The 16,901-nt window shown below is 41.8% G+C and overlaps 1 protein-coding gene across 3 annotated transcripts; it reads right to left on the minus strand.

Moving 5' to 3' along the window:
* Window positions 1-548: 548 nt before the first annotated feature.
* On the minus strand, window positions 549-15,072 carry LOC143536330 (transcription factor UNE10-like). Of its 3 annotated transcripts, none has more exons than XM_077030351.1 (6): window positions 14,126-15,070; window positions 12,933-13,521; window positions 12,248-12,337; window positions 12,084-12,149; window positions 11,605-11,964; window positions 549-630 (listed from the first exon to the last, which is right to left on the minus strand). In XM_077030351.1, exons 1-6 carry the CDS (start codon window positions 14,185-14,187, stop codon window positions 625-627), a joined length of 1,173 nt encoding a protein of 390 aa, XP_076886466.1. In that variant the 5' UTR covers window positions 14,188-15,070; the 3' UTR covers window positions 549-624. The 3 variants fall into 3 exon arrangements, with proteins under 3 accessions (XP_076886466.1, XP_076886465.1, XP_076886464.1); XM_077030350.1 differs by lacking the exon at window positions 549-630 and adding an exon at window positions 10,699-10,790 and having other exon boundaries at window positions 14,126-15,072; XM_077030349.1 differs by lacking the exon at window positions 549-630 and adding an exon at window positions 10,982-11,315 and having other exon boundaries at window positions 14,126-15,069.
* Between the last annotated feature and the right edge of the window lie 1,829 nt (window positions 15,073-16,901).

The raw sequence follows: 16,901 nt of genomic DNA on the forward strand, positions 1-16,901 counted from the left end.
TGCGGGTTAGGCTTGATGCATTTTACACAAATAAAAGTTGATTGACGCCTGTAATTTAAAGTATATATTTTAGTTACAAGCATGGTAACGAACATTATAATTTGATTCTAACAGTCAAGAAATAACTAAATGACCCAATTCTTGCAAGCCTCCAATGTTACTATTTGAACCCAAAGCCCCTTTGATACTTGAGATTTGAGAAAGCCTCAACGCACACTACAAAAGAGTTTCTTCAAGCCCATTTTTAAGGATAATAAGCTTAAACGTAATGAATTACATCATCCCTTTTTTAATAGGGTAAATTCCAAATTGAAATTTGTTTAGAATTAAAAACTACATAATAGTCGAATAAAATAACATATCAAACACTAAGCGTTTTTACAATGAAAAGAGAAGCAACTTAAAGTTGCTAAAATTTGGAAAAAAACTCATTGAGTTTGATTAGTGGCTCCAAATGATGGAATTCGTGTCTGAAAGTTAGGGTCAAGGTCAATGGCAGTTTGTCACATGATCCAAACAAGAAGCATTTCCGTCCATTACTGATGGGTTTTGTAACTTGAAACATAATGTAATGCTTGCCAATTTTAAGCTTGGTTCTTCTCTAACCCGTCTACTTCTAGCTAGTCAATCCTGGTATGATTTATTAGTCCATTCTCTTGGATCAACTATGTATCAGCACCCTAACTAACAAGTCTTTGACGCCTTATATATACATTTGTGAAGAGGTAGGTCCCAGCAGAGCCCAGTTGGACCCGCAAGACTCACCGTGAATAGGGACGTCTGCGCAATGACCAACTGCTCCAGCAGGACCCACCATGCTCAGAGAACCTTACGCGCAGTACGCCAGCTGTACCCGCAGGGAAAGCCTCCCAATGGTGAAGTACCCCGCCTGTTCCCGCAGCTGCGGATACAAGCCATCAGGGAATGCTACCCGCACTAACAGCAAGGCTACACGCACAAGGCACTCGCTACTTCAGTAGTCACATGAAGGAATGAGCAAGACGGGAATACTCCCGCCTAAATGAGCCAGTCCGTATGCTTCTGGAAGGTCTTTCGTACTATACCTACTAAGGTATGGGCGGAACAGACAATTTGACCAGAGCAGCCCATGAACCAATCACAGGGTGACAGCTCACCGACAACAATACGAGGAGGAGCACCCTCTAGTACTGTTTGTCACTATTAGCCGCTGCCTACTCACCAACCCTTACGATGAGACGTGCGCAGCCTACAGTTGGTGGAACAGTGCGTAGCCGGCAGTAAAGGAACAGTATACAGCCGACCTTGTTACTGTTGGCCGTAGCCTATCCACCAACCAGCATGGCCTGTGCGTAGTCCACTGTTGGTAGAACAGGAATATTATTCAGCCGGCTGTACCTTCTAGGAAACCTACCTTCGGCTATAAATACTCCAACACCTTGGAATGGTAAGGACATCATCGGATATCTCAATCTTATCTAGCAATCTCTTAATATACACTTATATTCAGAGCAATCTAGTCTGATTCTCACGCCGGATGGTGGTCACAAGGAGGAACCCCCCCTTCTCAGTGACGAGCTTACGGTGTCTGTTTTGCAGGTCCCCTGAAGAACAACCTTCTCTGCTAGACCTCATCCTCGTGGGAAACATTACTTAACCCCCAGATTATCTATAATCTGCCCCGGGTCACTTAGTGTTTCTTCATTGGCGCCATCCTGAAGAATGAACTTGTTCCAGTCACCTCTTCATGGCCATTTCAGAAGTGGGCCATCGATGTGACAGGCCCATTTCCTACAGCAGCAGGAAATGTTCAGTTCCTAGTGGTAGCCATCGACTACTTCACCAAGTGGATAGAAGCAAAACCCTTAGCCCAAACAACCGCGAAACATATCAAAAAATTTATTTGGGAATTTATTATTTGTCGTTTTGGACTTCCACAGAATTTGGTGAGCGATAACGGCACCAACTTTGCTGACAAGAAGCTACAACAGTGGCTGAAAGAACTTCAAATCACCCACACCTTTACCTCAGTGGCACACCCGCAAGGTAATGGTGAGGTGGAAAGAGCAAACAAGAGCATCGTCGAAGGCATAAAGAAAAGACTCTTGGAACACAGATCCGGCTGGGTGGACGAGCTTCCGCACGTCCTTTGGGCAAACAGAACGCTGAAGAAGGCCAGTACGGGAGAAACCCCGTTCAGCCTCACTTATGGCACGGAAGCCATGGTCCCGGTCGAAATTGGTTTACCCTCACCAAGGGTCTTGATTCAGCCAGAAGACAATGATGCTGAAAGACGGTTGGACCTTATGCTAACCGAGGAACGCAGAGACTTAGCCGCAGTGCGTGAAGAGAACTACAAGCGACAAATGCAAAAGTACTACAACACGCGGGTAAAACTCTGTAACTTCAAAGTAGGAGACTACATACTGCGTAACAACGAGGCTTCGAACCAAGAACGCCCAGGAAAGTTGGCCCCGGTCTGGGAAGGGCCATACATCATCAAAGAAGTCCTGGGAAAGGGCGCATACCGGCTCGAAAGGCTCGATGGCACTCCCATCCCAAGAACATGGAATGGAGCTCAATTACGCAAATGTTATATGTAGATCAATTCCAAACTTGTAAAGAAAAGGCCTAGAGCCACTTCTAATGGAAATGATTCTCCTTTCACAATGTGTTGATAGCCTTACCTTTATACTTATGAACTTCCCACACTGATGTGCCGGTATTCACCGCATAAATGGGGGAAGAAGTAAGTCGTTACGTGTGGAAGGCGGCAAAACCCGCATAAACACAACGCTAAAAATCTTAAAGTTTTAAGGAAAACCTACACGCAGGTCAGATGTAAGTAAAGTTTAGCCATCCTTGTAAGTGCAAGTGACGGTCTTACCCGCACAATCACGAACAAGGAAGCAAAACTTCAACCCATCATCTACCACGTTCAAATGTTAACTTATTCTGAACACTTAGAAAATTTCAAAGGAAAAGATGAGGAAAACTTCCACGCAGGTCAGATATAAGTAAAGTTAAGCCATCCTACTAAGTGTAAGTGACGGTCATACCCGCACAATCATGAAAGAGGAAGCGAAACAAACTTATAATTTACCACGTTAAAAAGTTAACTTATCTAAGTACTAAAGAAATTGCTAAGTTAGATCAAAACATGCGTAAAATAAACAAGGCAAAGAACAAACACAGTCTTTATTTCATCAAAATTCAAAAATTACAAAGAGCTATACAAAAGCAAAAATCTACGCTAGTGGTGGAAAGGGATCTTCAGAATCAAGCTTCAGGACCACTTCCACTTGGACCCGCTCCATCAGTAGAGCGTGGTGGTTCAAGAAAAGCTTTAAGGATAGCAAGCCCATCATCAGCAGCAGCGACTTCGTTCACCTTCTCCACCACCGGATGCGGGAAGGCGGCATACTGATTCACTGCTTGGTCGTAAACAGCTTCAGTATCAACATTGTACAAAGGGAAGTTGGAAGGCGGGATGCCTTTCTCAACGAACCCTAGACCAAGCAGGAAGCCGGCCTTTTCCCCATCCTCATGAGAAGCGTTGAGGGCTGCGCTCATAGCATCGTCATAAGACGTCTCTGAGAAGACCCGATGCACAACCTACAAGAAAATATACAAGTATCAGAATCCTTTCTATTTACAAAGAAAAGCGTAAAGACATGAACGCTTACCTGAGACAACGCTTCTCGAAGAAGCCATTCCTTGGCAACCAGAGCTTCTTGGAGGGCAGCTTGAGCTTCGTTACGGGCGCGTTCGGCTTCACTCTTGTTGAGGTTGGCAAGCAACACTTCCTTTGCAGTAGCCTCTTCGACGCCCTTTAACTTCCGCTCAGTATGGTCAAGCACCCCCCTCTGGTCCAAGATCTCCTGGAGCTTTTTGGCGTCTTCCATCGCCAAGGCATCATGAGCCTGCTGGAGAGCCTCTAATTTGGCTTTAAGCTCTTCATTCTCCACGCGTAGAGGCTCAGCAACGGCTTCAGCCTTGGTGGCCCTCTCGGTTGCGTTCCTCGCAGTTTCCTTCGCAAGCCAAAGCTGTTCATTAACAGCTTGGGCAGCATTGGAACGGGCCTCGAGTCGAGCCTGAACTTCAACCTCGAGGGCCTTGAAGGCCTTCTCCTTTTCCGCGGCCAATGCGGAAAGCCTTTGGTTCTCCTCCCGGACAGCCCGCGCCTGAGCCACTTCTTTAAGGCGAGCTGCTTTTAACTTGTCGTTTTCACGACAAAGCAGCTCGACGCGCGGCTGCATCCGGGCCAGGAGAACCCGAAGCTCATTGGTTAGCCTACCCTCCTGGTAGCTAGCCATGGCTTCCCCCAACGCACCACTGGGAGCAGCGTGACGAGCCCATTCCACGCACTCCACAGGGGTTCGAAGGGTTGTTCCTCGGCGAATGTTCCATCGTGGAACATACACTTCATTGAAATCCGACACTGCAAAAACATAAAGCAGTTAGGAAAAGATGATATAAAAAAAAATAATAATAATATGAAAAGGGCCAAAAGAACCCTACGCACCTGTAGGGTCAATAACAGGCCGATAGCCGCCGAACCCATCACCTGAACCCAAGGGAAATCCATCCAAGAGGTCAGGCAGATGGGAAGGTGGCAGAGATTGGCGTGAAGCCCCATGCGTACCTGATGGATCGACCGTCGTTGCCGATGACGGGGGCATGGTAGCAGCCGCCGCGGTCGCCGCCGCGGAATCCGCAGCAAAAGTAACCGCCGGCTCGGTGAAAGATGCCGTAAAAATGGCACTCACAGCCGGCGGTGACGTCAACTCGGCTGGAACAGTCAGCTCAAAAGAGTGAGCAACTGAACCAGCGGGGGCAGGCGCAGGCGCCTGGGTCGTCGCCTCAGGTAGGCTGACCAAGCCTACCGTCATGGGCGGAGAGGTACTCCTCTGCGCTCCACCCTGGAATGCGTCAACATCCACGCCTGCACAAAGAAGATAAGTGTTAAATGATATTAAGCTATGAAGATAAAAGCTAAAGGAAGTTTGTACTTACGGGTTTTCTTGAACCTAAAGGTACGGAGAGGCGGGGACGAACCCGATGGAGCCGGCCTCTTTGCGCCGGTTACCGTCGTCTTCTTGGGCTCTCCGGAGGTAACAGTTGCAGCCTCCGGAGCGGAAGTCTTATCACCACCGGGATTCCCCGCCATCTCTTCGCTCTCGGTCTCCGAATCAGACCGAGGCGCCGGATCGGCAGTGGAGGCCACCTTCTCCTTCTCCTTCCCGCCGGCAGCCTTCTTCTTCCGCACCAACGGAGGACCATCTGCGGATTCCTCATCAGAACATAAGATTAGAGGAATTCCAGCAGAGGTTTCAACATTGAGGGGTCGAGGGTCGAATAGCGCCTTACCTGGCCGACGGGCGCTAAGGATCTCATGGCTTAGCGGATAGACCTCCACGAACCGATCCGCCGTTTGTTCTAGGATGGGCAACTCGTTCTCGTCTAGAGCGCGAGTACCCATCCGAGCGGGACCGTCAGCCTCCCGCGGGTTCAAGAGCGACTGCAAGTCGTTCCCCTCTAAAATAAACAGGAAAAAAGTTAGAAGAGATTCTAAATCAACAAAAAGAAAGAAAGCATACCGTAAGGAACAGAGTTCGAACCGTATTCGAGGACGATTGGGATCTTATGCGCATCCGCAGCCTTCCACACCCGGCTCATCCCCAGCATCACCATCCCGGACTCCGCAAACCGGTAAACCGCGAGTTGAACAAACTCACCATTAAGAACCGGTATCCCTTACCGCGTATTGACGACCTCTTTGATCAACTCCAAGGTGCCTCTTGTTTTTCCAAGATTGATCTCCGCTCTGGCTATCACCAGTTGCGCATCCGCGATGAAGATGTTCCGAAGACTGCTTTTCGAACTCGTTATGGCCATTTTGAATTCTTGGTCATGTCCTTCGGTTTAACCAACGCACCCGCCGTTTTCATGGATCTAATGAATCGGGTGTGTAGGCCTTTCTTGGATAAATTCGTGATTGTGTTTATCGATGACGTTCTGATTTATTCTAAGACCAAGGCTGAGCATGAGCAACATCTCCGATTGGTATTGCAAAAGCTTCGAACCGAGCAGCTCTTTGCCAAGCTCTCCAAGTGTGAATTTTGGTCGGATGAAGTACAGTTTCTTGGCCATGTTGTGAACAAGATGGGTATTCATGTCGACCCATCCAAAATTGAAGCAATCAAGAACTGGATTACGCCATCCACTCCTACCGAGATCCGTTCCTTTCTGGGCTTAGCTGGTTATTACCGGCGCTTCATTTCGAACTTCTCAAAGATCGCATTGCCTTTAACAGCTCTGACGCACAAAGGTAAACCGTATATTTGGGGCTCGAAGCAAGAAGAAGCCTTTCTGACGCTCAAGCGTTTGTTGTGTGAAGCTCCTGTTCTTGCGCTACCTGAGGGTAATGATGATTTTGTCGTGTATTGCGATGCATCCAACCAAGGTCTCGGTTGTGTTCTTATGCAACGAGGCAAGGTTATCGCTTACGCATCAAGGCAACTCAAGGTTCATGAAAAGAATTATACAACTCACGACCTCGAACTAGGCGCAGTTGTTTTCGCCTTGAAGATCTGGAGACACTACCTTTATGGTACTAAGTGCATCCTCTACACTGACCATAAAAGCCTTCAGCATATCTTTGACCAAAAGGAACTTAACATGAGGCAACGCCGATGGAACGAACTCATCAGCGATTACGATTGTGAGATCCGGTATCATCCTGGTAAGGCTAATGTGGTAGCCGATGCGCTCAGCCGAAAACCCTGCCAGCTTAACTGTATCTTGCCGCGCACGCAGCTTCACTTTGCGCCGATTCAGAGCAATCTTGAATCACGCATTCGCGACGCGCAGCGCGCATCCATCAGTAATGGTAACCTTCGCGCCGAGTTAGCGTGTGACGCGGAAGCGCACTTTGTCCCTAATCTGAGTGGAATTCTCTGCTATCTTAATCGCATCTGGATTCCCTTTGATGAGAATCTTCGCGCTGATATCCTGAGTGAAGCGCACAAATCTCGATATTCCGTTCATCCTGGCGCCGATAAAATGTACAAGGATTTGCGCATTACTTATTGGTGGCCCGGTATGAAGAAGGATATTGCTGTGTTCGTAGCTAGATGCCTGACTTGTTCTAAAGTAAAAGCTGAACACCAACGCCCATCTGGTTTGCTTGAACAACCAGAAATTCCTACGTGGAAATGGGAATGTGTAGCAATGGACTTCATTACCAAGTTACCTTTGACAGCAAGCAAACATGATAGCATTTGGGTAATAGTGGATCGTTTGACTAAGTCTGCTCACTTTCTGCCCATTCGTGAAAACTGCCGTGTTGAGCATCTCGCGCAGCTTTATGTCAAGGAAATTGTATGCCGCCATGGTACTCCTTTGAGCATCATATCCGATCGCGATGGCCGTTTTATATCTCGCTTTTGGAAATCTCTCCAATCTGCGCTAGGAACTCGCTTGGACATGAGTACTGCATATCATCCTCAGACTGACGGACAGTCTGAGCGAACTATTCAAACTCTTGAGGATATGCTCCGATCTTGTGTTCTTGATTTTGGAGGTAATTGGGATTCGCACCTGCCTTTGATCGAGTTCTCTTATAATAACAGCTATCATTCCAGTATTGGTATGGCCCCATTTGAAGCACTTTACGGTCGTAAGTGCCGCTCCCCGATTTGTTGGAGCGAAGTGGGTGAAACTCAAATCACAGGACCCGAACTTGTTCAAGAGACAACCGATAAAATCGCCAAGATCCGTGATCATCTGCTAACTGCCAGAAGCCGACAGAAGAGTTACGCAGATCGCAGGCGAAAGCCTCTCGAATTTCAAGTTGGTGATCTTGTTCTCCTCAAAGTGTCGCCTTGGAAAGGTGTTGTCCGCTTTGGGAAGAAAGGTAAGCTTGCTCCTCGATATGTTGGGCCATTCAAGATTCTCGCGCGTGTGGGAAAAGTTGCCTACAGACTTGACCTGCCGCCCGCGCTCAGCAATGTGCATCCAACGTTCCATGTATCCAATCTCAAGAAGTGTTTAGCTGACGAGAACCTTCACATTCCACTTGATGAAGTTCAAGTTGATGAATCTATGCATTTCGTTGAGAAGCCTGTTGAGATTATGGATCGCGAGGTTAAGCAAACCAAGCGCAGTCGCATCCCTATCATGAAAGTTCGCTGGGAGTCCAAGCGCGGAGCCGAGTTTACATGGGAAAGGGAAGATCAAATGAAGATCAAGTACCCGCACCTGTTCTCTGCGCAACCTACTTCGAGATAAATTTCGGGACGAAATTTCTTAAAGTAGGGGAGACTGTGACATCTGCCCCGATCCGACCCGACCCAGGTACCCGTTTCTCCGATCCGATCTCTTTCTTTTATGATTTAATATTTATTTATACTTATACTTTATTTCTAATGATAATGTTTTCCTTCCCGCCTCTTCCGCTCTTTTCCTTTCCTCCGTCCCGCCCCTCTTCTTCTCTCCGCCTTCTTTCTCTCTTGTCGCCGTCCCGCCCTTAAGCCTTGAACCCCTTCTCTTATTTTTGTCCTTTGTTTCTTCCCGCCTAAGGTTGTCTGCGCAGCTCCACGCGCCAGACTCCTTACAAGGAAGCCTGCGTGATGACCAGCTGTTCCAGCGATACGCGAGACGAACTCTTCTCGCCGCGCGCTAAGAATTGTAATTCTTCTCGCAGCGCGCTAAGAACGGTAGTTCTTCCCGCGACGCGCTAAGGATTTGTAGTTCTTCTCGCAGCGCGCTAAGAATCGTAGTTCATCCCACGACGCGCGAAGAATTATAGTTCTTCCCGCGACGCGCTAGGAATTGTAGTTCCTCCCACGGCGCGCTAAGAAATGTGATTCTTCCCGCGGCGCGCCTTAGCTTTCTCGCGCTAGACTTGTATCTTTTCTTCTGTTTTATCTAGCCGTTTGCTTTTGTGATGTCTTATCTTCTGTGCTGTTGACCTAACCTATCTTATGTCTGAAAAGTTACTTTCGGCGCAGCATGCGCACCAACCCCATTGGTTAACAGAAAAAGTGACTGACATTATCTTTTGAGATCTGCTTTTCCATGCTTGACCAGTACCTTTATCTGAACCGCCCATGCTTTTACTGTTCCCTGTCAGCTTTTCCCTTGTCCCCTGCAGCTGCCATATCTTTCCATATCTTTTGCTTTTGTTTTCTTTATGCTTTTTGATATCTTTTGCTTTTGGAATCTTTTACTTTTTGGAGATCTTTTCCCCTTTTCTAGGGATTGTGTTCCCTAGGGTTTCCTTATAAATAATAATGTTATTTTCTTAACACATCACACACAAACACTTAATTTAACCTCCTCCTTGCTCTCTCTGCCGCCTCCCTCTCTGCCTCCGTCTTCCTCCCTGTTCTGCCCTGCTTTTCCGGTAATATATATATATTATATATAATAATTTACTTATTAATTATGCTAACTTATAATCAAGACTTAAATCAAATCATTAAAACAATAATCTTTAATTATAGGTTAACTTTGCTTGTTTGGTTCTTGCTTTACCTATCTTCACATCGTTTATCAAGTGAGTAATCTCGTACCTAATCCCTTTTTATTTTTAATGTTTTGGGATGTTCATGTGTTCATACAAACTTAGAGTCTTAAACTTGTTTATGAACTTTAGTCGCGCAGTATCCCATGTGTTGAGGACGTAGACTTGGCTGTTTATTTGTATGTGTGGATCATTAACCGTCTTGTCGGTCTATTCCGCAGTTTTCATGGTACCATTAGATGAACACGGGAGAACAATCGTTTATGATTTCTCTTTTGTTTACACTTGCACAGTTTTCTTGTTTTATGCTCAATTGGGAGCACAGATTGACTATGAGCTATGAATCTTAGACTTGATCCCGATCTGATTACACCCTTGTTGAAAACCAGACATACACATGTTGCGCGCAGATTTATTGTTATCTATGTATTGTATTAAACTTGATTTCTCACCAACACGCAAGTGTTTGACGTTTATTTTAACACATGTTCAGGTTTGCAGTAGCTGTTTTGGAGCTTGTGGACACGTAGGACGTTTTTACTTTTGGACCTAAATTAAAATGTATCAAGACAAGTTATTGTTGTTCGAATATTTTGCCTTATAATATAATGAATTATGTTGCTTTATGTTATCTTGTGTATACCTTGCGCGTGCGCAAATGAATGTATTTATTAAATATTGACACCCAAATAGTGTCACGAGTAATGAAACAATATGTGGCGCCCCGATGTATAATCCGCCTTTGGTCGGGGTGTTACAGTCACAAGGAGGAACCCCCCCTTCTCATTGACGAGCTTACGGTGTCTATTTTGCAGGTCCCCTGAAGAACAACCTTATCTGCTAGACCTCATCCTCGTGGGAAACATTACTTAACCCCCAGATTATCTATAATCTGCCCCGGGTCACTTAGTGTTTCTTCAATTTGATCAAACTTGTGAGACTACAATTATATAATTTGATGCAACCTATGTGATAATACTGATGAGAAATTGCAACACGCGGATAAAGAGAGTAGGTTGCTATAAAGACTTCTTGTAATCAATACATAAAGTAGAAAACTTGTGTCGCTAAAGCATCCTTGATGAGGGCATTTAGTCTCATGTGGGATGAGATACCAACGTGGAGCGGAAAGGTAGAAGAGAGGGAAGAGATGAAGAGAGGAGGCATTTTAACTGTGAGAGAGCAAACCCTGACATGAGCCATATTAAGGTTTCCCAGTGGAGAATCTATTAGGCTTCGGGCTATCTATTTGACACAATCCGATACTAATATAATCTCCTCCCTACAAGACATAATCACCAAAAGTTATTTTTGTTCCTTCACATTAGAAGACAACTTCTTAATCAGTCAAACAACTTAACTATTTTCTCAACGTTTATCTAATCAACTTTGTTAAACAAACTATATATTAACAAGTTACAACCAGACCCAAAGACGTGACAAGGATATGTACATCAAAGGTAAACCAAACCATCTCAAAATGACCAAGCACAAATAAAGCACATGAGAATGCTACAAAGTTGAAAGGAGATTATTAATTGTACATCACCAAGATGATATCACACACCACACATATTTTGGAGGTGTATAGATCACCTCCGGGTACTTATATACAAGCTATAGTTATTAAAAGAGATAATTGATTTGTACACCAACAAAATTGTTTTATATATATCTAAACATTATGATGTATAAATCAATTTTATTTCTTAGCACCACATTAGTTCTTTGGAAATTGGCCACAAGGTTGATTTTGCGTATGTTGATACAAAGCTGCCATCCTACTATAAGAATCCATGCTCATTGGCTGCAAGACATGTACAGATTTTGATGTGTCATGTACTAGTTATCGAAGCAACAAAACTCTAATAACGATTTTTTTAGACAATGAACTCACATACTTTGTGTAATACTACTCCTAAATTCACACAATTTATGCATCACGGGACTTGAACTCTTAAGACTTAGGTTATATTACACATTTATCCAACATATTTTTTCATAATATGAGATAAGAAGCTATAATATGTTACTAGTCTACGAAGACCTTTATTTTGAAGTTAAATTAGCTATAATATATACTAGTCTAGGATTACCTGATGACGGGATGCGAGAAAAGTTGGCATGGCACCTCCGGCCATAGAATTGGTGTTGACTTGGTCCGCCTGGTTGTTCCAAGAAGGCAATTGCATGAAAGCGGATGGGTGAAAACGAGTTGGAATGTTGGATGGAGCGATGGCATTCATATCCATGCCTCCCATCATTCCCATTCCCATTCCCATCCCGATTCCCATAGGGTTCATCATAGACTTTTGTAGTTGCAGTTGTTGTTGCTGTTGCTGCATCACTAAAGATATCATCATCGGTGACATGTTCATCATGTTCACCGAGTTAACTTGAACTTGTAATTGTTTTATGTGCTCTATTACTTCATCTAGCATCGATGCTTTATCATTCTAAAGGGTCAAATACTATAAGTCAGCATTCATATGTCATATAACTGTTTTTATATCACTTATAAAAAAATTATCGAATTATCACGGTTCCCTACTAATAATATACAAGTTAAGTGTACCTTGCTCGAGTTTGGGACCAACTTTTGTAACGTCTTTAATTTCTGATTAATCTTGTCTCTTCTTTTCTAATAAATTTATAATACAAAATTATATATGTTAGCAACAAGATGTTATAAATGTTACATATGAATAATATTATTAATAATACTAGAATATTGTTTACCCGTTCGGATTGATTATGTACGGCCGCCGTCCTCCTACGTTTGTTTAAAATTGATGATTTTGCCTTTTCATTTACAACTTTTGTCTCCCTCTATTAAATAAAAATAATATTAATAATAAATAAATCAATTATAAAACACACTAAAACCATATTTTACTCAACACGTGTTAAAGGACAAAAAACCAATTATCCACGTCATCTCATAATCGTATTTGCCTTAAGGCTTAAGTTACCCATGGGCGACTGAAATCGGACTAAGAAAATAAGGTTTGGGTTGGCTAATACAAGCTGTTTATAAAACAGGTTACGTTCAGATTGATCCAATTTTAAAATGGCTCAGGTTACACGGTATGAAAACGAGTCGACCCGTTAACTTGTTTAACTACTTAAAGAAAACTTTTATTATTATATTTTAAAAAAGTAAGCATGCGATTTCTAATCGTTTTTCAATATATTTTTTTTTAAAAAAGGACTTTAAATTATATCAGTTTTGTTTAAAAAACCGTTTTAAGTTTTAGATAAATAGGTTAAAATTATGCTCGGGTCAACCTAGTTTTATATATGTTTGCGTATTATGGTTGAAATCTTTGTAACGAATAATGATATAGGTTGGGTTCGATTTACCCATTTTAACCGATAACTTATTAACCTATCAACTTGACACTAATGACACCCCTAAAGTTACCTGGGTTCTACGATGACCTGTAGTGTGGACGAGAAACGTTGAGTTCGAGCAGTCTCGGCCGGAGCTAGTATTTTCCGGCGACCTCGTTGACGTGGAAATCAACCGCAGACCACCCTGATCACCGTCATACGTATCGCGCGTTACAAAAGTCCCACTCACGCTCACATCCTTGCCCGTTGTATTTCCACTACCACGCGCCACCCTAGGATCCACAAACGGCGGGTTACCACTACATGAACTGGCGCGTGTGGAACAAACCACATCACGTGCGCGTTTAATTGCCTTGTTGGAGCTAGGCACAAGCGCATCGGAAGTCATATGGGCGGATTCATTTAAGTTAACGGCTGCGATGGTGGTGTCGTGGCGGTGGTGCATCCACGGGACTAGCTCGTCGTCGGTCACCGGATTGTCGGTTTTGCAATAGGATTGGAGTGTTGCTTGGTTGACTAAAGCCTCGAGTGTCTCAGCGGCGCGTGGTGGGTCCCACGAGGCTATCGGTTGGGGTTTGGACGGCACGCGCCGGGAACCTAGTTCGTGCAATGCGAGTTGACCATTTTCCCATGTTAATTCTGCTACTTCATAATCTAATCTGTAAATTAAATTTAAAAATATATAAATTTATAAATAAATTATTTTCTATAAAAAATGCAAAGATTGCAATAAACGTTTTATTTGGACTTCCTTATTCGTTGTCTTTTCTCGAGTATTATTTTAATAACGTGTTGTAAAATAAGTCTGATGATACAAATATACGAATAGATGCAGAAGAGAAATAAATGTTTATTATGAATTGTCGTGTTTACAAAAATAGTGTGTGTTATGATGTATAATCGTTTATATATTTTACATAAATCAAGCCGCCTAGATTACCTAGATTGACCATATCATCAAAACCAGTTACAACGGTTCATTTTGATGATTTGAACCGTTAATAACAGTTAAAACTTTTACTTATAAATACTTTTAAAAACAGATAAAGACGTTTGATGAACATTATTATATACATGTGTAGGTTTACACGACTAGCTTTAAGTTCAAACTCTAAACCAAACTATTAAACCTCATTTTTCAAGGCGTGCATCAAACAGTGTAAATCTTAAACTATCAGCATTATTAACATATAAATACATATAACCTACACATAAAACACTGAACTAGACATAAATGACATGAGATAAGACAAGATTAATTACTTGTAAATGTGATGATTCGGGTTACCGTCTTCCAAATCCCAACTCGGTACACGTTGAGTCATTTCTTGAAACCTAACAAGCAAATCTTCTTCTTATACAAGTTTTGATGTACACAAGTTTATTGTATATATGTAGAAAGAGAATTAGTAGTGTATTGGTTTGAAGTGGTAGTGTCGGGTCGGGTCCTACACGATATATATGTATGGTGCATATATATATAAACAAAGAGGATGGAATAACGTTAGAACTTATGATTTGTGGTGTAGTTTGCATGTGGATATATATGGACTAGAGTTGAGATGACCAAATTTGTGTTGGACCACTTAAGATTTATAATCTCTTGGGAACATTTATTATACCTTATCCTACCCAAAAGTTGTTTATTACCATCTTTTATTATTATTATTTTTTTTAAAACAAAAAAGGTTTTCATTGTTTAAAGTTATGACGACATGTTTACTTATTGAGGAACAACATTTACATTAACCTGTATACAATGAAAACTTATCATAATTGAGGAGTCACATAGTGGATTTTTCATTTACTGGGTCCCGTCGATATTTACGAATCTAAAGATAAGAATAATGAATAATCGTCTGTAAAATAAGATTTTTTTCGTGGATCATTAGCTCGAAGTACAGCCTCACTCTTGGAATTCCATAACAACCACCATTTCGATGAGAAGATGCCTTCCACCACCGTTTTTTAGAGTCTCTAACTTTGAACCATCTAGTCATTCTAAAAGAGCCGTGGGACGGTACGAATCTGTAAAAGAAATCTCTAGCTACTTGAAAAACGATAGTCAAGTAGAATGAGCATTACCACAAAATCATGTTCACTTATGTTAAGACTCTTAATTAAGTACTTGGAATGCTAAAAAAAATTCATTTTGTTGGTAGACTTACTCTTGTAAAGTTAAGTCGGTGCTTGGGAGTACGCCACCTTATTACTTTGCTCTTTATAAAGGGCCAGTGAAAGTTATCGAAGCCATAAGGTCTATAAGAAGGAGGTTCATTGCGAAATGGACAAGTGTATAAGAAAATTGGTTGGGTAATTGTGTGAGTTCGATAACTCGATCAAAAGATGATGGTGGTGTTGGAATTCGCCGTCTCAACTCTCTAGATCTAGCAGTTTTTACTAAAAGGCAGTGATGGTTAAAAGTCGAAGATAGTTCATGTTCCGGTGTAGTTGTGGCTAAAGTGAGAGACAAATTGGTATGAAATTAATTTGGTGTTACATACATTATGCATCACTAAAGAATATATAATTAATCCTTGAAAGAATAATGGCATGTATGTCTAAATTCTAAAAGTATATTTTTAACTCACTATTTTTAAAATATCTATATGAATATGGTTCCTCCTTAAAAGTGTGGGGGTCCAAATTTAATTGTTGTCGATAAACAAATGAAAAGTCCACATCATCATAATGAAAGATAGTTGTGTATCATGTGAAACCAAATACCCAATGAATTAAGATTCATATGTTAATATATAATTCACCTATTAAGTGCTTTTCTTTTGTTCTTATTGTTTTGATGATTATTCAGACAGAATTATTAAATACTTATGTATATATTGCAGTGCGCGCATATAATGTATATATGTGTGAACCCTTGGGTGGGCAAAAGTGAAATTGCACTAATTTTGACGTTATTTTACTAATCTCGTGAAAATAACGTTCAAAGTGGCGGAAGGTTAATCAGACATCATGTGGTGGCGTTGATAGTCGAAAGACAAGGGTACATGCACCGATCAGCCGGTGTCCCGATGATTGAGTGCTATGTGCCTTATGTCCAAGGCTTGATGCAAAACTACTATCGAGCCGGGGGTCTCACCGGAAGCAGTCTCTCTATCCCTATGGGGTAGAGGTAAGACTATCTACATCTTATCCTCCTCAGACCCTATCATAGTTTTGTTATTGGTGGGATATACTGAGTATGATGATGATGAATTATTAAATACTTAGCATTTGATTATAAAATTTGCATATTAAGGTAGCATAATTAATTCTCACTCTCTATGCTATATTTTCTAATTATAAATTGGATTTGAAGAGTAATATCTCTTGGTCTAGTACACCAACTATTTATCCTTGTTAAATTAATAAATTGATGTGTGTTCAAGTTACAGTGGACTTTAGAAGTAGATATTAAGAGGCATGTGTGCGTCTTTCGAAAATAAATATGTAATTGTATTTAAAATAAAGTATGTACTAGTACTAATATTTATTTTTATGGTTTTCACTATTGTCGCGAGTCATTTTCGATATTTTTTTCCTTACTTTTCACTACTAGCTTCAACCTCGTAGCATTTCGCCATAATTGATATGGCATTCGGCTTGTATTTACCCTTTTTAGTTTCACTATTTTTTTTATAAACTTAAACATGGACCAGTTTCATATCGGTATACCAACCAAACATCGATAGGTGTACCAATATTCACTTTTATACTCTCCAATTTCATTATTTTTCACAACCAGCTATGAACCGGCACCATACAACTACAAACTCTATAATCAGTACAGTATTCGGTTGTGTTTTACTCGTTTCGATATTAGTATTTTCAGTCTTAACACTTTTATATTTTATGTTTTTTTTTCATATATGTAAAATAAATACTATACAAAATTAGAAAAAAAATATCTAAGAAACGTACATACTAAATTTGTTGAGTCATGGTATGCACTATTATTCGGGAACATAAACGCGAACATGTATTATGAAAAAGAAACCATGGGAAAATGAGAAAATTTTGGATGGATGTAAAGTTGATG

This window comes from Bidens hawaiensis, unplaced genomic scaffold (genome assembly GCF_021521415.1).
Source record: "Bidens hawaiensis isolate Kalapana, Puna unplaced genomic scaffold, B.hawaiensis_p1.1 tig00010780_1, whole genome shotgun sequence".
Lineage (NCBI taxonomy): Eukaryota > Viridiplantae > Streptophyta > Magnoliopsida > Asterales > Asteraceae > Bidens > Bidens hawaiensis.